The 22,015-nt window shown below is 44.6% G+C and overlaps 1 protein-coding gene across 1 annotated transcript in view; it reads right to left on the bottom strand.

Moving 5' to 3' along the window:
- Positions 1-22,015, bottom strand: part of MED12L (mediator complex subunit 12L) — a 326,027-nt gene that overhangs the window by 228,745 nt on the left and 75,267 nt on the right. Inside the window, exons 9-14 of the mRNA XM_032629345.1 lie at positions 21,711-21,980; positions 18,493-18,642; positions 17,618-17,717; positions 17,162-17,298; positions 5,115-5,246; positions 1,976-2,102 (exon numbers count right to left, since the gene is read on the bottom strand). Coding sequence (XP_032485236.1) covers positions 1,976-2,102; positions 5,115-5,246; positions 17,162-17,298; positions 17,618-17,717; positions 18,493-18,642; positions 21,711-21,980 — 916 coding nt within the window. The remainder of the gene's footprint in view (positions 1-1,975; positions 2,103-5,114; positions 5,247-17,161; positions 17,299-17,617; positions 17,718-18,492; positions 18,643-21,710; positions 21,981-22,015) is intronic.

Here is a 22,015-nt window from a genome sequence, read left to right as displayed (position 1 = left end):
TTTCGTTTGCAAATATTTTCTCCCATTCTGAGGGCTGTCTTTTCGTCTTGTTTATGGTTTCCTTTTCTGTGGCACACCAGTGATTGTCCCACTGTAACTGAAAAATATCAATAGTATCCAGTGTTCTGAGCACCATTTCTAGATTAAAGGTAGTGGTCCCTGGCAAATGAACGATGATTTAAGTAATCATACAAACACACAAAATTTCAGGTAAGAAAAAAAAAAAAGCAGGGCTAAACTGCTTTCTTCTGCTTTTACTATTATAACTGCTCATGATTCGTGACTCATGACTGTTTGTTCTACCTAGAGTGTATCCGTGTTTTGGGGGAGAGTGGTTTGCACTTTTTCAAAGGAGACTTCACAATAGAACCATAATTCAGGTGGTACTGGAAAAAACTAGTGAGTGGGATCCACTGAAAAGAAAAAGGGATAACAGAATAAAAAGGGCCCCAAGATGGAGCTGTGCCACCTTTTTAAATTCAATAGCCCGTCTGTTTCACTCACATTATGACTTTTAATATCGCAGCTGTAAAACTCTGTATCTGCACCTTTGAGAGATGGTTAAAAAATGACTGAAGTACTGAGACTAAACCTACAAAGCTCAGTCCCTGGTACCATCACATTCACAAACACCAATAACGACAACAGCTGGATCCAGGGAATACTACATTCAGTGCCCTAAACCTTAAGCCTAAGTGTATGCTCTCGCCCATCTCCAAAACCAATGACAGGCAAGCTCGATTCAGAGAAGCAGAAGAGCTTTCTCTGACAGAGCAGTAAGTGGGATCCAGAGCAAGCAAGGCATAGGAGGAGGAAGTTCTTCCCAAATTTCTTTGGCAACAGGAATGGGGACACGATGAGCGGAGCGAAGGGCAAATGTCTCTCTCCCCCAGGACACGAGGTAAGTCAGAGCTGCTGACTTCCATCCCTGACAACGTATTTTCTCCTCTCCGGAATCTCTCCTGTCCTTTCGTTTCTCTGCTCCCTTCTCCAGGCTTCATCACTGCTCCCTACGTTCCGACCACCAGCTTGGCTGGGGCTCTTGTCCTCCCTCTAGCCTAGAGCAGCCACCAAGTAACTAAAAGAACCTCACCCCCAGGTGTCACTCAACCCTAAACGAGGCCCTCCTCAGAGGAATAGGAAGCAGGGCTGTTTCGTGCTGCTTTACCTCTTCTCCACAGACGGCTCCCTTCTCTACCTTCCATTCTTTTCTCTATCATTTGTCACTTTTTGCCATTTTTCTGTTTTTCCATCACCATCTATCCTGAGACCCTCCCTGCTGTCCTTTGTCGGATGAAAACCTCAGAATAAGGTCAAGCCCACTTAGCCCACACAAATGATTTCTTTAAAGTTTCCACCTACAGTATGAACCCACTGGGTGGTTGTTTATTCCCCAAATCCCCCTCTCCCCACCAACAATGGAATAAAGACACAAAAAGAACATGATAGGACATGAACATCCGAGAGAGTGTAGGCAAGCAGCCAACCAGCTTTACAAACCTTGTATCAGGGACCTGCTTATAAGGTACTTTTGTTTTATTTTTTCCCCCTTTTAATGTCAGAAGTTAGAAAATCAGGAATTTAGAAAACAGTGCAAAAAGAGAAAGTTCATAATCACAATATATATATAATAAACATCACAAGACCTTAGCTCCTCTCTTTTGGTAAGAAAGATCTAGAAAGGGAAAATTAGTCCACCAAACACAAGGGAATGAGCTGACTTACTATTTTAACTATTAAAACTCTGGAAATTTTTAAGTCTTTCAAGATTGCCTGATTCTAAAATCGCATAAAATTCTCCATTGAAAATAGGCTACAAAATTTTGCATGATAAAATATGCATTATATTCAGTACAAAGAACTTTTGATAAGATTACAGATAAGGGAGGGGGGGAGGGTTTTCTCCCCTTTCTGATCAATTCCAAAAAAGGTCAATCCCCTTATTTAAGATCTAAAAGCAAAGAGCTTTACTTACACAACGAGGGGGCCTGTGTATCCAAAAACCTTAGCAGAACATTCTGGAAAACAGGCAAACTAGATCCAGCAAGAGAGGCTGAAGAAATGGACTCCTTCTCATCTAAGACCTCTGATTCACCACATCTCTAAGATTAAAAATAAACAGGCAAAGATAATTATAGAGGACAAGTTTGAAATGTGTTTTTAATTAACATTTATATTCTTGGATAAAACAGGCAAAATTCATTGAGATTTCTGTATTTATTTGAGGCCATGCATCATAAGTGAATATAATTTCTAAAAGTTGAGGGAAACTGCCCCCGAACAATTTAAATGATTTCAAAGAACCCCTGTGAAAAACACGATTCATGTGAGTTATATACTCTGCACAGCACAGTATGCAAATCCGCTGTACAATAAACTACTCATTACCCCTATGCAAAACTGCTAAAAATAATTTGAGGTTGTCTTCATTTTTTTTTTTTTTTTTTTTTTTTGTGGTACGCCGGCCTCTCACTGGTGTGGCCTCTCCCGTTGCAGAGCACAGGATCTGGATGCGCAGGCTCAGTGGCCATGGCTCACTGGCCTAGCTGCTCTGCGGCATGTGGGATCTTCCCGGACCGGGGCACGAACCCGTGTCCCCTGCATCGGCAGGCGGACTCTCAACCACTGCGCCACCAGGGAAGCCCTGTCTTCATTTTTAAATAGTTCATGTTTAATGGTATTCCCTCCGAGAAATATCTGGGCATGTATTGTTGCGTTTGACTCTTTTGTGTTTGTTTTTGTCAGGCAGTGAATTTATGAGTATGGTGGGGAGGTGTGGTATCAAATGAGAAAACTAACATTCTTCTTCTAATAAGATTGTCTCACTCATCACGCTTCACCAAGAAGCTCTCTCAGAACCTCCTGGAATCTCCACAGTTCATGAAACACATCTAGAGAAGCTGTTTAACTTCTACATTCTTAAGGTCAGGACTTGTTGGAAGACCGGTAAAGAAACAGTTTAGAAGCAATCAGAACCGCATTTTCTATTCTTTTTGATATTCCTTTGATTCTTCCCATTTTCATTATCTATTTTAATATTAAAATATTATATTTAGATATCATTTATTCAGTCCATCCTCTCTTTATACAGGTCAAATTTTGAAAATTGATTAATAGAAATCAATTATCTTAAACATTTCAGAGAGAATACATTTTTAGCTATGAATACATTTATACCTATTAAAATTACTGTCATCTATATGTGAACCTCTTCTGAGTGTGAGTGTGTGTGTGTGTGTGTGTGAGTGCGTTAGTATGAGTGTGTGTGAGTGCGTGTGTGTGTGTGACTGTGCGTGTGTGTGTGAGTGGTGGGGGTGTGGGCGGTGTTCTGGGATACAAAAGCAGGGAGGGGAAGACACAATAAAAACAATCCAGAAGGAGCAATGAAATTTGAGGAATTCAACTCTATTTACTGAAGTTTAATCATTGCAATTCGCTGTAGAATATATTCTAGTCATAAAGACGTAGGGAAAAAGCAATGAAACGCTTTTCCTAATTTGGCCATTGTAAAAGGGGCCATGTGGTTTACACCTCAGCATCAATATCCATAAGCCCCAATTTCAACGACATGGCCTTTTGTATTTGGAGAACAGTGCTTTCCCAACAGAAGGAGATGTCTATGAAAATATTCTTCCTATTTCATTTTTTAATACTGTCATAGGAAGCAGATGTATTATCAGTAACACAACCCTGAACAGGGTGAGCAAGGCCTCTGTTGTCAAGCTTACTCTCATAGGCGTTAAATAAGAAGGCAATAAGGAGGCACCAGGCATGAACGGAGAAGCCAATGAGAAAAGTAAAACAGAGCCGCCTGAGAACGAGGGGCCGAGGGGTGGGTGCCGTTACCTGTACCTAAGGTGGGGATGGAGGAGCTTCCTGAGGAGGTGACACATGTTGAGCCAGGAATGCTAGACAGGAAGCGACACCTCCGGAAACGGGAACGGCCGTGTAAAGAGCAGGGCACCGAGCGTGCCAGCCGGGAGGAACAGCAAGAGCAAAGGCCCCGGGCTTCCCGGGTGGCGCAGTGGTTGAGAGTCCGCCTGCCGATGTGGGGGACGCGGGTTCGTGCCCCGGTCCGGGAGGATCCCGCATGCCGCGGAGCGGCTGGGCCCGTGAGCCATGGCTGCTGAGCCTGAGCGTCCAGAGTCTGTGCTCCGCAACGGGAGAGGCCACAACAGTGAGAGGCCCGCGTACCGCAAAAAAAAAAAAAAAGAGCAAAGGCCCCAAGAGAAACACGGGCATGGTGCGTGTGAGGACAATGAAGACCAGAGCAGCTGGGGCTGTGTGCCACCCAGCACGGGGAGGTCCCGGAGGAGGTGGGAAGGGCAGGTGCGAGGCTCCTGTGAGGCTCCGTGGGTCACGGGAAGGAACCGCTGGGAGTTTCAGGAAGGGGACAATGTGATCTCTGTCCATTTTGAAAAGGCGTCTCTGGCTGCTGGGGGGAGGATGGTGGGGAACACGGGAGGGAGGGAAGGAGGGAGACACTAGGCAGGAGGCCCTGCAGTCACAGCTGTCCAGGGGAGAGGTGACAAGGCTGGTCAGATCACACACATGCCTTCTCCAGAGCTTCCCCAGCCAGGCCTCACAGGCAGAAAGAAAGGCTCACTTGGGAGCTTTCCTTCAACAAAACTAATGCTGACGAGGTTAGCTTTGCTTGTTCCCTTCTAATCTACTCCAGAGGCTTTAATTGCTCTCTCCTGGGGCCAGAACACAATCTCAAAAACGAATACAAATTGGCATCTGTAACCTCACAGTCAGGACTGCCTCAAGAAAGTCTTTCTAGATCCACTACCCATGTGTACATATACACAGGTGTATATAATACAAAGTGCACAGACATCTATGTATGTGTGTGTGCCTTAATCTCACAAAGGGAGATTTCCATTGTAAATCAGATATTGAAGCTTTATTTTAAAGTAGTCCAGATTATTGGCTTCATCGACTTAGAGGGATCCTACTATGGACTCCTTATGTGAATTTGTATATTCTTCCTTTTCCCTTCAAAAGGGAAAAAAAAAAAAAAAAAAAGCATAATGAGAGTAAGAAACAGAATCCTGCCCAAAGCAGTATTTTTAAACAATGGCATCGACAAGGAGAAGGAAAACCCAACCTACCTCTGCCTCGATCTCCGCTTGCCTCTTCTCCAAGAGCTTTGCCACAGCCATGGCCCTGTGCTTGCCTGATCTCTTACAGCTCACGGCCCATTCGCACAGCAGCGTCACCACAGCTTCATCGCTGGGGGCAGCCTAACGACCAACAGAAATGGGTACCAGCCATGTCACATGAAACAGTCACCTGATGCACGAGACTTAGGCTGCAAGCCACAGAATATCTGAAGTTTGAAGCTTTCTTCTTACATTGTTTTACATTTGTTTTAGAAATGTCCCCAAATCTATCTTAACTGAGGTATAAAGAGTAAAACGTCAGTCATCAGGAAGGAAATCACTTACTCAGAAGAGCTGAATCTGTGACAATTCCAAGAAAATTAAGAGTTTCCTTGTATATGCTTTCACTTACACAGGATCATAAGCCAGCCCCATCGAGCCTCCAGAGCTCAATTTCAAAGGACACAGAAAAGGAGACCGACCACTGAATATCAAGGACAGCTGTTACAAAGCCCAAGTACTTCACTCCACTGCTGAGCCCCTTGGGTCCTCACTCATCGCCTCAGTCAACACAAAATCCCAACGAGCCAGGCTAGCGGGTCTCCCAGTCCAAGGAGGAATCGGAAGGAACAAACTGGAGGGGAGGCCGGGATGCTGATCCAAACTCACGGCCTTAGAGACGACAAGCATGAAGAGTGACAGCCACGCATAGAAAGGAACAAGAGTTACAAGCAGACCCAGTGAACAGAGGACGGTAGGCTGGATCTGGGGAGGGCTCAGCACTGCCACCAGAACTATGAGCTGTAGCTGCCGTGGCCTAGAGATGGGCACCACAGACTGAGGACCAGAAGAGCCAGACAAAGGCCACAGGGACCCAAGTGACATGAACTGCGGGGGGAGAGGGGGTGTAAGTAAGCAGGGGGATCGTCCCTCTATACAACCGCACCTTTCCCCGCAGAGGAGCTGTGCCAAACACTGAACATCAACTGCCCATTTTTAACATCTGCCCAGTTGTATAAACACTATGGCTAAAAGAACCAGACAAATGCCAGTACTGGCATTTATATGCTATGTGAGACGCTCTTAACTTTTTAGAATACCCCATAAGCTCAATTAAGGTTATGATAGCTGGGAGCACACTCTCAGGAAAAATACACATATACACACATGCACTTTAGCACAACACTTCAGAAGGCGTGAGGACTCTGAGAAGACATCCAAGAATCCCTGATCAGCTTTTAGATACCAGCAGACAATTCAGATCATGAAAATCAGTTTATTCCAAGATTTTGACCCAGCCTGCCCTAAGTTCGGTTAAATACATGCTGACTTAAAGAAATGTTATCTGGGGCAGATATCTCAAAAGGAGCTCTGAGCCTCTTAATTTAAAACCAAGAGAAATAATTCAATTACAATGTATAAAGGTTGAACATAACATTTAAAAAAGAAAGCAGGGCTCCCCTGGTGGCGCAGTGGTTGAGAGTCCGCCTGCCGACGCAGGGGACGCGGGTTCGTGCCCCGGTCCGGGAGGATCCCACATGCCGCGGGGCGGCTGGGCCCGTGAGCCGTGGCCGCTGAGCCTGCGCGTCCAGAGCCCGTGCTCTGCAACGGGAGAGGCCACAGCAGTGAGAGGCCCGCGTACCGCAAAAAAAAAAAAAAAAAAAAATCACTCTATCAGGTACTCATTATATGCACTGCTCTCTGCTCAGTCTCGTAAAATATTTTGGATGATAAAGAGACTAGCCCTGAGCAAATGAAACTGTCTGTTTCTATTCTGATCAAATATCGATTTTCAGAACAGGTTTTCTGCAATATATATTGCTTATTCTAGTCATTACTAAAGTCTTAGCACTTTTAACTGGCCAAAGCAGACAAAACAAAAAATGGGAAGTATCAATACTTGACCTTAAATGTAAACCTTTCAGTCGCCTCTAATGAAAAGTTAAAATAAAAAATAACCTGGTATGGGCTTAATCACTCTCAAAATCACTAACAGAGATAACAATGGCAAATTTCCAGGTGCTAGTAACAAAGAGAATTAACATTTATTATTGAGTGTTTACTCAGTTTACAGTCAGACACTACGATGTGTTTCCAGAATTATTCCTTTTAACCTTCACTACATATGAGCTAGCTATTATGATTATCCTCATTTTACAAATAAGGAAACCAAGTCATAGAGATGTTAAATCACTTGCCCAAGACCACTCAATTAATGGAACCACTAATTAATGGACCACTAATTAATGGAACTCTTGCCACAAGATACATCTTGGGAAATGAACTAAATAAGTAGAGCTACACTGTGTTCAAAGAACCTGGAAGGTGATCTTGACCCTCCCCCAGGGTACACGATGGCCCCGAGCTTCTCTTTGCTCTTCCGCCTCTACTCTGGGTGCTCAGAGCATCAAAGTATTCTGCTCCCTTGTGCAATAATATTTATTTCCATGTAATATGCATCTTTCACAATATAGCTTCATGGCTACTGGCTTTAAATATCCATTAGGAAAGGGAAACACACCTCTCAACTATTAAAGAAAAGTACTTCATCTTCCCAAACACTACAAGCCAGAGTTGGAGTCTTCATGGGCAGTAACAGACAGCTTTTCATACTGGTACTTTGACAGATAGTAAGAAGTTGTTGAAAGTACACAGCACGCACCCCCCTAGCCTCTAACTACACACAGGCAAATGGATAAACAAGAACAGGAGAGAGACAGAGAGCCATGACACATAAAGTTAAAGTCAGAGAAAAAGCACCAAACTAGGGGGTCAAGAATGTGGGGTCGGGCTTCCCTGGTGGCGCAGTGGTTAAGAATCCGCCTGCCAATGCAGGGGACACGGGTTCGAGCCCTCGTCCGGGAAGATCCCACATGCCGCGGAGCAACTAAGCCTGTGTGCCACAACTACTGAGCCTGCACTCTACAGCCCATGAGCCACAACTACTGAAGCCCGCGCACCTAGAGCCCGTGCTCCGCAACAAGAGAAGCCACTGCAATGAGAAGCCTGCGCACCGCAACAAAGAGGAGCCCCCGCTCACCACAACTAGAGAAAGCCCACGCGCAGCAACGAAGACCCAACGCAGCCATAAATAAATACATTAAAAAAAAAAAAAAAGGAATGTGGGGTCTAGCCCTGACAGAAATTAAAATGTAATCATGGCAATAATAATATTAACAACTGTAAATCTTCAACCACAGTGATAGCGGTAGTAATAACCAAAAATATATACTGAGCAGATAACTGGGTGTTTTACATACATCATCTCTAATCTCAACAACAAACTTTAAGGAGGTGCTGTGATTCCCATTTTACAGGTGAGAAAACTAAGGTTCAGAAGTTCAGTAAGATGGCCCAGGGCACAGAGGTCAAAAGTAGCAGGACCGGGATACCTAATTTTTTCTGTTGTTCCCATCATGGGTGAATCAAGATCAGTGGAAGCACAAGGAACATCATAATTACACGGAAGTCTCCCAAGGGGCTCACATGCACCCCCCTGCCTCCCAGCCCACCGCAACCAACCACTGCTCCCCGCTGTTCTGGCCCTGACTTGCACCTCTCTAGGGATGACCCAGACCTCTAATCTAATTGACATGCAGAAAATGAAACCACAGGAGTGAATTACCAAAGATTTCATTCCTCCTCTGACACTTGCTAGATCAGATGCTTGTACAAGGCAGGGATCTACCTTTTCCATTGTTTTATTTTCAGTATCTACCACACTGCCTGGCACATAGTAGATTCAATAGATATCATTCATCAAAGAGTAAAAGCAATAATACAGTGTTCGATGAAACCAAAGGTATAAACAAGGTGGATGGTGGGCGGGTGGGGATGGGATTTACGATTTGTTCCCCTCCCCTGACACACACATGCACTTACTTAATATGGAAAAATAGGGGACTTCCCTGGTGGCGCAGTGGTTAAGAATCCACCTGCCAATGCAGGGGACACGGGTTTGAGCCCTGGTCTGGGAAGATCCCACATGCCCACGGAGCAACTAAGCCCGTGCACCACAACTACTGAACCTGCGCTCTAGAGCCTGTGAGCCACAACTACTGAGCCTGTATGCCACAACTACTGAAGCCCACACACCTAGAGCCCGTGCTCCACAACAAGAGAAGCCACCGCAATGAGAAGCCTGCGCACCGCAACGAAGAGTAACCCCCGATCGCGACAACTAGAGAAAGCCCGCACACAGCAACGAAGACCCAATGCAGCCAAAGATAGATAGATAAATAAACTTATTCATTTAAAAAAAGGAAATATAGGGTTTCCCTGGTGGCGCAGTTGTTGAGAGTCCGCCTGCCGATGCAGAGGACACGGGTTTGTGCCCCTGTCCGGGAAGATCCCAAATGCCGCGGAGCGGCTGGGCCCGTGAGCTATGGCCGCTGAGCCTGCGCGTCCGGAGCCTGTGCTCCGCAACAGGACAGGCCACAACAGTAAGAGGCCCGTGTACCGCAAAAAAAAAAAAAAAAAAAAAAAAAAGGAAAAATAATTGATTTAATCTAACAGTTGATTAAGTATAAAACACTAGAAACGTTCCCATTCCTAACTTAATGAGTCACGGATGGATGCTGGCCACAAAACCTTTATTTAGCATCATTCTGAAAGACTGAGCCAATGGAAAGAAACATAAATACTTGAATGGATATGGCAAGATTACTACAGTATGCCTAAAATGATTTTCTCCTCCCAGCAACCCAAAGAACTGAAAAACATCATGACTAGAAGAAAACAGACAACTAAAAAGTGATGAAAATACTAAGCAGTCATGAAAAAAACAAAAACAAAAAAACCCTGCAGAATACTTTGTAGGAAGCAATCCCATTTATGTCCCCCAACCTAGTTGTTAAGTGTTCACATACAAGTACATAAATGCCCAGGAAAGTATACAAAGGATATGGACCAAAATGCACGGTGGTTACTGCTTGTGTATATAACAAGTATCTGTTATACGGTCTGCCCTGGTCTAATGCTTTCACAACAATCCTATGATTGTTGAGCAAACTGAGGCCAAAGGTTAAATAACTGGTTAAACGTCTCAAAGATACTAGGTCACAGACCTAAGAGTCAAATCTAAGCTATCTGCCTCCACAGCGGGGACGCATGCCAAAATGCCCCCCCTTCTGGGCGGAAGGGTGGGACAGCGGGTCCAAATTGCAGGCTGAAAGGGACTTCTTGATATCAAAAATGTATTCATGTACTATGTGTACAGAAATCACAAGAAGAGTGCTCGCTTCGGCAGCATATATATGTGTGTGTGTATATATATATATATATATATGTATGTATGTATAGCTGATTCACTTTGTTATACAGCAGAAACTAACACACCATTGTCAAGCAATTATACTCCAATAAAGATGTTAAAAAAAAAAAAGAAATCCCAAGAAGAAATAACTTCTATAATGAAAACAAGTGAGAGAGGATGGATGGACCCAAAATTCAAAAACCAGTGAGATCCTTCAACTACCAGCACTGTCATCTGGCCTCATGAACGTGGGACCCACCCATAGTGGCAAAATACTAAAACCATCATTAACGCGCCACTGCAAATCATCCTCGTTAATGGTGCTACCTATATCTAGAATAAAGATATTCCAAATGCAAAGCAAGATTCTCATCATAAGGGGGAGTTGTTACATTTTTCTTTCCTAGGAGAGGGCGGGCACAAACCATTTAAATAGATGAAGTCTAATTCATTTCTTATTCAATCGCTCAGTAACCTGATGATCTCTAGAAACTAACCACGGGTCTATTCTTTAACAAACAAAGAAGGAAAAATAATTGGCAACTACACCTGAGAAGCAGGTTTCCTTCAGAAATTTAGAAGGTACTTGGTGAGGTTGTTTGCTATTTTAAAATAAGAAATTTCTTAATATACATTATAAAACAGTACCATAAAAGGGATGGGGGAAAAATCAATGACTCATTACGGTAAGCAACAGCAAACAAAAAGGACTTGAAATCAGATACTGAATAAAGCTCTTCAATAGCTTTTTAATCTGAGACTAAAAGGACATGTTTACAAACGTAATTAATCACTCTTAGTCAACATTAAACAAAATGGTCATATCTGGACAAAAACATTATTCATATTACAGCACCAATAAATAATATGGGATAATACACAGAGCAGTGATATTAGCAAGTCACATGGTTTGCAACCTGAAGCACATTATGGCGATCTGGATGCATTTCAAGAATTGCATAAGGTAACAATTGGTCTGAACTGCTAACAGAGCGTAAGCCTGTTGTACACAGTCAGGAACAGTATTTCTAACGGTCAGAATCACCATATAAGGCAATAAGCCTAATAAGATTATTAACCACACACTCAGAAGATTTATTATCTAAATATAAATATGCATTCATTTTTTAAAAATCTTTATACATATGAATGTTTCCATGTGTCCATTTCCAAAAGATATTTGAGACAGCTGATTTTTGATGAGGGAAAGGGCAGTTTCCTGGTCTCACAACCTTAGAATCAATGTTGCTAGTCTTTAGGTCTTTGTGACATCTGAGAAACAAAACATGCACCATGAAAGCAAAAAAGACTTCCCTTTTTTTTTTTCTCTTTAATGCGGCAGTTAAAAATAGTACAAACAACTCCAAGTTCTGAGAAGACAGGAGGAAGATAAGAAAATTAAAACAATTGCTGAGTATTTAAATCAACTGTCATTAATTTGCCCTCTGCCAAAAAATTAATTTGCTATCCCTCAGTTAAATCAACATTTAAATAATAATATGAATAAAGAAAATAGTTTTGAGAAATACATAACTGCATGGTAACAGCAGTCATTTATGAGCTGAATTAGCATCACAACGTAAATCCCTCCAAGTCCAAAAAAAGGGCCATGTCTCTCCAACTGAAAATAATTAAAACACTAGACTTAATTTCCAAAAGTCATCACTGTATGGTACAATAAACTTTACTGCTTTCCTCTTGCGACGAATGAAAGAAATATACAGATGAGAAGAAGGGAAACATAAATTTCTAAAACATGGTGCTAGGTTCAAATCACTTGACATCCAAAGTTGCCCAGCCAAGAACAGAACAATTGGCATTTACTAGGCGTTTACCATATGCCACCATATGAAGTGGATTCTGTTAGTAAGGTCATCGTACAGAGAGAATGACACTGAGGGAGGTAAGTAACCAGTCTGGGGCCCCATCCAGCTACTCTACAACAAAGCCAGGATCCAAATCCAGGTCTGAACTGGCCTCAAGGTTGTGATATCCTACAAAGGCCAGATTTCTCAACTTGAAGATTTTCTAAGGTAAATACTACATTAAAATTGCCACACTTTTAAAAATCAGTTAGAGGTTATTACCGCAAATCAGTATGCCCACATCAATGTGGAAACTGCTCACTGCAATTATAAAGGTTTTTCCCTCCTTTTTCCAAAGTTACATCTGACGCTTGTTTGTTCAGCTACAGGTACCTAAAATAAAATGACTTTTGAAAGAAGCAGCACAAGAAATAGAATGTACTAGCCAAGAATGTTGTTCTGGAACCAGTTAGGACTCCAATCCCTATTCGCCCACCACAGAGTCGGGTATGAGCTTAGGCTCTTGATTTCCTCATCTGTAAAATAGAAGAATAAAAAAAAAAAAAATTTTTTTTTAAACATGTGTCTCATCAGCCATGGAAAATTTCTTACAACAGGGCCTAGCGGCAAAGAAGTACTCAAGCAAAGGCTGAAGAAGGAAAAACAACACACAAACACACCGAGAGGCCCACCCCCATCTAAACGGATTCATTACCGGCCCTCCTCAATAACAGCCAAGTCTAGGTGTCTGGACACACCACCTTCTCCCGCAGCTATGTTAATATAACTGCCCTTGTACTAATGGATATAGTTTAAGAAAGAAGAAAACAGTAACTGTAAAAGATGAGCAACGCTTCTTCCTTTGGGTGTCCAGCAGGAAAGTGGGTAACTTCTGAGGCACAATAAGCTCCGGCTGGGCCACGATCAAGACTCACGATAACTGTTGTAACACTTCAGCACACGGCACCTTAACGGGGAGCCATACCTGCGTGTTTTCCTAGTTCGCTTGACTTTTGGCCTCATCTGACCCTCCTATCTTGAGTCCCGGTTTTAAAAAGTGACTTTTTCTTAAAAAACATTTTTTTTAAAAAGCGGGGGGGGGCTTCCCTGGTGGTGCAGTGGTTGAGAGTCCGCCTGCCGGTGCAGGGGACATGGGTTCGTGCCCCGGTCCGGGAAGATCCCACGTGCCGCGGGGCGGCTGGTCCCGTGAGCCATGGCCGCTGAGCCTGCGCGTCCGGAGCCTGCGCTCCGCAATGGGAGATGCCACAACAGTGAGAGGCCCGCATACCGCAAAAAAAAACACAAAAACACCCGAAGCATTGAAACGAGCGCGATCTTTCTGACAACATGGTACTCAGCCACCTCACCAGGGCGAGCCAACCCCACCCAACTGCTTCCCCACTGAGGGCAGAGCCTTCGTGAAAATCCGAGGACGTAAAAAGTCTGATAGATCAAGACTGTGCTTTATGGATTAAGCAGACTATGCAACGGGTAGAGTTGTGTGTGTGTGTGTCTGTCTGTCTGTGTCTGTGTCTGTGTCTCTCTCTCTGTCTCTCTCTCTCTCTCTCTGTCTCTCTCTGTCTGTCTCTGTCTCTCTCTCTCTCTCTCTCACTCTCTCTCGGAAGTCCCAAGGGATCATATTCCTTCCATCTGTCTTTCATGGTCTCCCTAAATCCATCACTGAGGAAGGACAGCAGCTAGTGTTTACAGAGTACCCGTTTACAAGCTATAAATATTGAAATGTTTCCTCCATATGGCTTCGTGCCATTTTCCCGTCACCAGCAGACAGAATGCCCAGTTTACAAATGGAGAGACCGAGACTCATCAAGCTAAATGAACTGTCCGTGATGCCACCAGATACATGCACTGACCTGCTGACTCGCCAGCTGAGAGCTCTCCTGTCAGCCGCCCACCCACCTGCAGCTGTGCGTACCTCTTGTGCGTCTGAACCTGAGCCACCGGTAAAACCCACAGACTGAACAGACCTCATCACGGCCCTCACCCCGAGCCTTCCCAGCCAAATCTTTCAGAGGGGTTGCCGCTTCCTGCCCACAGTCCCAGCAGCCTTTTTATGAGAACCCAAAAAAACCAAGTAAACATCTCCCGAGGGCTCGCTGGGCCTTGGCACGATGCTTGGAGGCTGGTGGCGTGCCGGTGACCAGGAGGAAGCTGCCCTGGGGCTGTGCAGCTCTCGGCTCACAGGAAGAGACACGGAACAAAGCACAGCCATGACAGAAAAGACACGGAGCTTCTGCCTTGTGGGTAGAGTCCTGCAGCCCCACTGCTGCGGAGCTGGCCCGGACCAGAGCTGAAAGAAGGCCTGTTCTCGACTCTCCATTCAAAAACGCCCATGTGAACTCATCACACCTGTCCAGGGAGCTGGATTTAACAGCAGGGGAAGAGCAAATGCATATCTGCCGCTGTTCCGACCAGCTTCGGCCACTGCAGCTGGTTTGGCCTTGTCATTATTCAGGAGAAAGTCTGCTTCCTCGGGCACCACAGAGAGAAGGGAAAAGGCCTCCTTTTGACTCTCCCTTCTATCCACGTCCTCAGGGCACCCCAAGACGCAGCTGCAGCTGCTTCTCCCCCCAAGCCCGACACAAACGAGGGGAGAAGCCACGCGGAAGGAAGCGGTCTGGGGGCTCTGGAAGTTGAAGGGGGCACCTCCCGACCCTGCTGCTCAGAGGTGAGGTCGGCAACGCAACCCCTGCCTGTGGGTCACACATGACAGATTCAGGCAGGGCTTGAATCAGGAGGTCCTCACGGCCCCAAAGTAACCCCCTCGCGTGGGTATCGGCCTCCTCCACCTCTAGCACGCACAGCACAAGTGGTTCTAAGACACTGAACAGGAAGCTACCTGAGTCAGTGTTGCATAAAACACGTAGCAGGAGCTGGAACGTGACAGGCAGCTGAGCAAACACGGCCCACAAGACATACAGCTTGGCCGGCAGAGTGGTTTAAGATTGGGAGAGTTTACATACAGATCTCCACATCCAGGTTCTCCCAAAACACGGGGCGATCAGGCAACAGCGGGTCTACAAAACCAAACAGAAGCCGAGATAGGCTGCCCTGTTCAGAAAGGACAGCCCCTTTCCCGGTCACCTGGGCTGAGCAGCCCACCACATCTCTCGCTATACTGAATGGAAAGCCACGTAGCGCAAATCTAGAATAAGTAAACGTTAGGGATTTTGGTAAAACTCCCACCAGGGAACCATGCCGTCCTGACTCAGCACTAGGGTAGAGAGCTCAGCGATCCAAAAGGACACCTGGAATTTCAGGTGTCCCTGCTGTCCTTCCAGACAGCTCACCTCTATGCATTAAAAAAAAATCTTAGTACTGTTGAGGCCTTTCAGCTAAGAAAAAGTCTTTATTACAAATAGACAGACTTTCAGGTCTCTGTCCCAAAAGGACACAGCAACACTCTAGCCTGCATCAGTAAGCAGAGAATTGGGTAGGCTTATCAGTGTGCTCTACAGAGATACGGAGGCACCTCTACTGAGACGCACTCACAAGGAGCTAGAAAACACACTCGGTCTGTACCTCACTCTCAACATCCTGACCTCCAACTTGGCATCAACGGTCTTGAACCTTATCTTTGAGAGGCAAGGTGCTGACTTACAAATTATTTCAAAAAGAAGAATAGCCTGGAACAAATTCACATCAGGTTCACATGAAGGTAGGATAAGGAAAGGTTTTTGGTTGTTGTTTTATCTCTTCTTTCCACCTATGCGTTCTCAAAGGCGAGTTATGAAAATCAAAGATATTTATAATCAGTTAACTATACAGTGTTCCTTCATACAGCACAGGGAAATATAGCCATTATTTTGTAATAACTTTAAATAGAGTATAATGTATAAAAACACTGAATCACTATACTGTATACCTGAGTCTAATATTGTAAATCAACTATACTTCAAACAATTAAGTTAAATTAAGTGTTCCTTCAAGATGGGTACCACGTGTTAAAACTTACCTCTGCATTCCTGATGCCTCCACAACTTGGATATACCATACATGCTGTCCATTGCAAAAGGAAGAGAAAATTTTTATTTCTCCCAAAATAAGGTTGAGGAAACATTACTGAAAATTCTGTCTTAATAGAGCAGTTCAGTAATGAGACACTGCTAGGAAAGCATAAAATAAAAATTGTCTGTGATGCTTAATTTTATGTGTCAACTTGGCTAGGCTATGGTTCCGTTTTCTGGTCAAACTCCAGTCTAGATGGTACTGTGAAGGTTTTTTTTTTTTTTTTTAATAAAACACGAATAACGTTTAAATCAGTAAACTCTGAGTAAAGCAGATTATCCTCCATAATGTGGGTGGGCCTCATCTAATCAGTTGAAGGCCTTAAGAGAAAAAAAAGAAAGAAAAGGTTCCCTGGGTCTCCAGCCTACTGGCCTACCCTGCACATTTCAGACTTGTCAACCCCTACAATCACGTGAGCCAATTCCTTAAAATAAATAAACGTCTCCCTTGCTTTTATATAATATATATATATATATATATATATATATATATATACACACACACATATACATATAATTTTTCCCCCTATTGGTTCTGTTTCTCTGGAGAATCCTGTCTAAATACACTGTCTACAGATTTTTCAAAGATCGTGACAGCAAGGATTCATTCACTGCTCTCTGACACGCTAAGTATTAGAACACATTCCCCTTAAATTAAAACCAAACCATTATATAAAATCCAATCACTAGATGAAGGATATTCTGCTAAAACTAAAATGATGGGGAGTGATGATAAAAGGGCTAAGAAAAATCTTTTCAACCAACATACTTAGATAGACCAGCCCAGCGGACAGTTCATTTTAATAATGGTGAGCTATTGTAGTCCAACAATAGAATGACTTTAGGGTGTAGACGCCTTCATAAGATATTACACTTCACAGAAAAGGCTTTGCCAGAATTCAGTGAATAAAAAAGAAGAAAATATGCTAAGAAAATTAAAGGTGAAAAGAAGAAAAGAAATATTAACTCTACCTCTTGGTTATCTTTGTTTTGGTTTGCCCAGAAAATCTTATGATAAAGTGTCTCCATTGAATTGCTGGAATCAGTTCGGTCAAAGCAGTGTCGATCCAACACCTCCAACGTGTGCAAAACCCGACTAATGGTCACCCCTAGGTGCAGAAATTAAGCATGCAGTTAAGAAGGGCCAAACAAAGCCAGAGTAGCACAGTACAAAGTCATCATCAGGTGGGACAAAGGGAATTTTAAGACATTATCATTCTCAGCATAAAAGAATTGCCAACAAAATCAAACCTGACATTCTAGACAGCCAGGATCTAAAGGGCACAGACAGAAGAACGTCCTCAAAATGCACTAGGGGGCTAAGTCCAAGAGCATCCTTATTCAGAATGAGGACTGATTTACAAGAATGAGAAACACGGCAAAAAGTCCAGCGTTCCAAAGCGCTCCTTCTTCTGTTGTGTTCTGTACCTGCTGTTGACTCTTGGCACTTGTCAAAAGACCACCGAACTTCCACTGCACGGCCTCTTTGTTTGATCTGCTGTTCTACCTCATAAATCCTGGCCCGAACCTGAAAGATAATCACTTCTAATTAACTTGTGCTTGGAAAGCCCCAATGGCTGTCTAAATCATGTCAGGTTTCTCCACACGAGCAGAACATCCTCCAGTGAGCTAGCTACAACCTCGATTGCACTGTAGGAAATTCAGCCTGCTGCCCGAGAAGTGCATTTTAAAATTTACAAGTGCTGATTCAATGCCAGTTTTCGATAATAAATACGCAGAAAAATACATGCTTGCCCAAAAAATCTTTAAGTGAAATATCTTTAGGACATCAAGACAGAAAGGTCAAAGTTCTAAAATACCATCTTTGGGCCCTTGTTCTGTGTATGAAAGCAACTAGCCACGCTTTATTAATTGAAGAAAACTGCTTGGTTTAAAAAAAAAAAACAGAGCTCTTGTTCTAAATATTTGTCATGGTCCAAGTTTCTTCAGTCTTTGAACCAAATAACCCAGCACTAATAAAAACATATAATAGTTACGAAATACCCAGACTCCTAACTCTACAGTGTATGACTATACTAATGTACAGACTGCTAACTCGGGATGTCGTGATCATGTATTAGAACCACCACCGTAATTACTGTCCGGGGGCGGGCAGAACTGTCCACAAGAACAGTCCAGCAAGAGGGTGAGAAGAAAAGGAGCAACGTGACAAACTTCTGCAGTTCAGAGAGGCTACTGACTTCCCCGAGGTCCCCTGGAGAGATGGCGGCAGAGCTGGGAACGGCCCCCAAGAACCCGAGTGTGCTGCGACACCCAACAAACCACTGGAACAGCAAGTCTACCTGCTGGTTGAAGGCCGTGTTCCCGCCCGGCATGGGGAGGCTGGAGGGGGCCACCTGCAGCAGATCCAGGGGTGAGCCCGGGTTCGCGCTCTTATTGTCATTTGTGGAGTAGTTCCACACCAAGGCACTTGGGCAACAGAGAGTAACAGTCTGGAAATAAAGCAGGAAAATCCAGACGTTTAGAGGAAGGAGAAGAGTATCACAACGGCTTAAGGGTCCTAAGCAAATTACAGTTTCCAACCAGTGAGTTTAAAATATGAACGTCTTACCCCATTCTCAACGCTTCAAGGGATGAGACAAAAAACTAAGATAGAATTATTCTTTTGAATAGGAGGAAATACATCTATTGAGAAATTAAGCAATGTTATCATCTACAACCTGGGAAACTTAATTAAAAATGCAATAATTGTCTTTTTAAAACTGTCGTTTCAATTTATGTCATGCAATTAAAAAAATGAAATGGAATTAGAATATGTAATTTCTAAGGCTGTAAAAGCTAAAAAGATTTTTTTTTTTTTTTAAATCTCTCAAATAACGGTGTGATAAGTAGCCTCATAAGTGCTGGGCAGGCAGTAAAGCTGGATGGCGGGGTGGCAAACTTTTTCTATTAAAAAGCCAGCTAGTGAACGTTTTAAACCTTCCAGGCTACCTATAGTCCCTGTCACATACTCTTCCTTTTTGTTTCAGTAATGCACTGAAATGTAAAATCTATTCTTAGTGTATAGGCTGGACTTGGCCTACAGCTTGTAGCTTGCCTACCCCAACCTTGGACCCCTGTAGACATTTTTCACTCAACCTTGCTTGCACTTTCTACGACCATCTCACTTATACATCACAACAACCTCACGAGGTAGGGAGTGGTGTTCCCCAACTGTACCAAAGAGGTATACGAGCCAAAGAGGACATGAGTAGCCGGCCCGAGGTGATTTCAGCACACAGGCCTAGAATCACTATGCTAATCCCGCTGCCTCCTAACTGTGGATTAAATAGTATAGCTCCTATTTAATTAAGCACTCACTCTGTGCTGAACACTGTCCTGGAAACGACAGCGTAAGAACTGTCTCCATCCGCCATCCACACACGGGTAAACAGAGCCTCGAGGTTAAAGTTACTAAGTGGCAGAGAAGAGGCTAAAATCAGGACTGTAATGATTCTGAAGAAGATGCCTTCACCATGATGCTATCATGCCACTCAACCACAAACTGCATCCGCCTAGAGAATGAGTGCAGTATTTCTTGTCTAAAATGCAAAATTCATTATTAAAAAACTAGAATCTGAGGCCCAGGAGACATCTTCGTGGAAACCAGATGGCAGATGTGAATAACGTCAGTCCCTGAGCCCCACCAGTGCATCTGTCTCCCCTGGCCCACACCCTGATCTCCTCCGTCCCATCCGTGAGGGTGTGGGGTTCTCGTCTCCTGTCCACGAGGGAGCCCTTCCCTGTGCTCTTAATTCCGAAGCCGCCAATATCCAGGGCACTGATCCATCAAACACCCACCCCTCTGCTCCTAATCTTAGACTCGCTCTCTACCAGTTTGCCCTTAGCTTAGGAATACGTTCAAGTCTGTCCATCAAAAGACAATTTTTTTAAAAAAAAAATCTCCACTCACCTAGCAGGAGCCTCTATCTCTTCTCTTTATAGGCACGATTCTCAAAAGAAGAGGGATCATTTTTTTCTCCTCATTCTCCATCATTCCTCAACCCACCTGCATAGGGTTCCTCACCCACCATTCACCGATCATCAGTGACCACCATGTCGTCAACGACAGTCTCTGCCATCTTCTTATCAGACATCCCCAACCCACCGGCCACTGCCCACTACCAACTCCTTCTGGCAACTTCCTGCAGTACCTAGAGAGGCAGTTCGGCATGGTGGTTAAGAATGTGGACTCTGGGTCCAGGCTGGGTGTGATTTCCAGCTTCACCACTTACTTGCTGTGTGACCTATGCCACCAGTTCATTATTCCTGTTACGGGAATAATATGGGCTCCTTTCGCATAGGACGGCTCTGAGAACTAAATGACACAACCTATGCTACACCTCAGAACAGTACCTAGAACATAATAAACACTATTAATATCATTACAGTTGAATTATGACAATATCATTCTCATCATCTTTGTTTACAGCAATACTCTCCCCACCGTTCTTCTCTCTCCAGTCTGGCCAGACTTTCCTGGTCACCTCTGTGAGCTTCCCCTCTGCTACCTCTTAACCACTTGTGCCGCTCGGGTCCACAGGTCGTCCCTCGCTACCAACTCTTTAGGTAACCGCCCCCCTCTTGGGGTCCTGACCAGCCGAGTGGCCCTGAGTGACCCAAATCCACACACCTGGCCCCGTCTGCCCGCGTCTTCAGAATCAGACATGTAACCACCTCTTGACCATAACCACTTGGAGATCACGAGGGATAAGACAGTCCAAAACTGAGCTTACCTCGACTCGTCCTAACTTATTTTTTGCCTTGTCTCTCTCTCCCCCACCTCCCCACTCCCACAGATCTTCCCTCTACTGTGGCCAAAACAATCTAACCAACCACACAACTGACCATGTCACTCCCCACATAAAACCCTGCAATGACATCCTAATGAGAAGGCACACAGGGGGTCTTCTGCACCCTGACCCCCAACAGATTTCACACTTTAGGTATTCTGTTAAGACCAACCTGCACGCAAGACGACTGATCAACCCTCTGGGCCTTTTCCCACGCTGTCCTTCTGCCAGGAACACTTTAAACCCGTATTATAAGCACTGGTCAGGATCACTTCCTTCAGAAAACCTCCCTGAATTCTAGGTTGAACTAGAAGCTCCACTTCTCAACTCAGCCCCCTGAACATCCCTCCACCAACCAGTCCCTTGTCACAGAACGTGGAAACTGCCCTTGTATGAGCCTGTTTCCGGACAAAAGAGTAAACTCTACCAGAGTAGAGGCCGTGACTCGGTAGCCAGCCCTGTCCCAAAGCCCCTTAGTAAAGAGCAGGACACATTAGGAGCCCGAGAAATGTGACCTGAACACTGACCTGTGCGCTCCTAGAGCTAGGACAAGGCTGTATCTCACACCTGGTGGCAACAGCCCAGCTGCCGACATGCTACTAGATGTTCCAGCAGTGCTGCTTGGCAGCTGAACAGAGCCTGGTCAGCCTTTTGGATCTTAAAGACTCCCAACTCAGTTGTTTCCTGGACTGAATGTTAACAGAAAACAGGAAGGGCCAAGGACTTACCTGCAACATACAACTAAGTCCATAAACCAGGGGGCCGTGCTGCGCACAGGAGAGAAAGTCGGAGAAGGCCAGCTGCACGGGGCTCATGCCGGGGCCGGGGGGGCCGGGACTGGGGGCCCCGATGCCCGAGCTGTTTGGTCCTACCATCATGTGGGGCGAGTGGGCGGCAAGGAGGTTGGGGCCATCGCTAAGCAGCAACGCGAGACGCCGGGCACAGAAGTAGGCAAGGCGGCGGGACAGGTAGGCCGACTGGACAAACTCATCTGAATACTGGGGAGCACAAGGACACCAGACTTCAGTCATGT

The sequence above is a fragment of the Phocoena sinus genome, chromosome 4 (assembly GCF_008692025.1).
Source record: "Phocoena sinus isolate mPhoSin1 chromosome 4, mPhoSin1.pri, whole genome shotgun sequence".
NCBI lineage: Eukaryota > Metazoa > Chordata > Mammalia > Artiodactyla > Phocoenidae > Phocoena > Phocoena sinus.
Note: the sequence above shows the minus strand (reverse complement) of the source record. Positions and strands in the feature narration are given on the sequence as shown.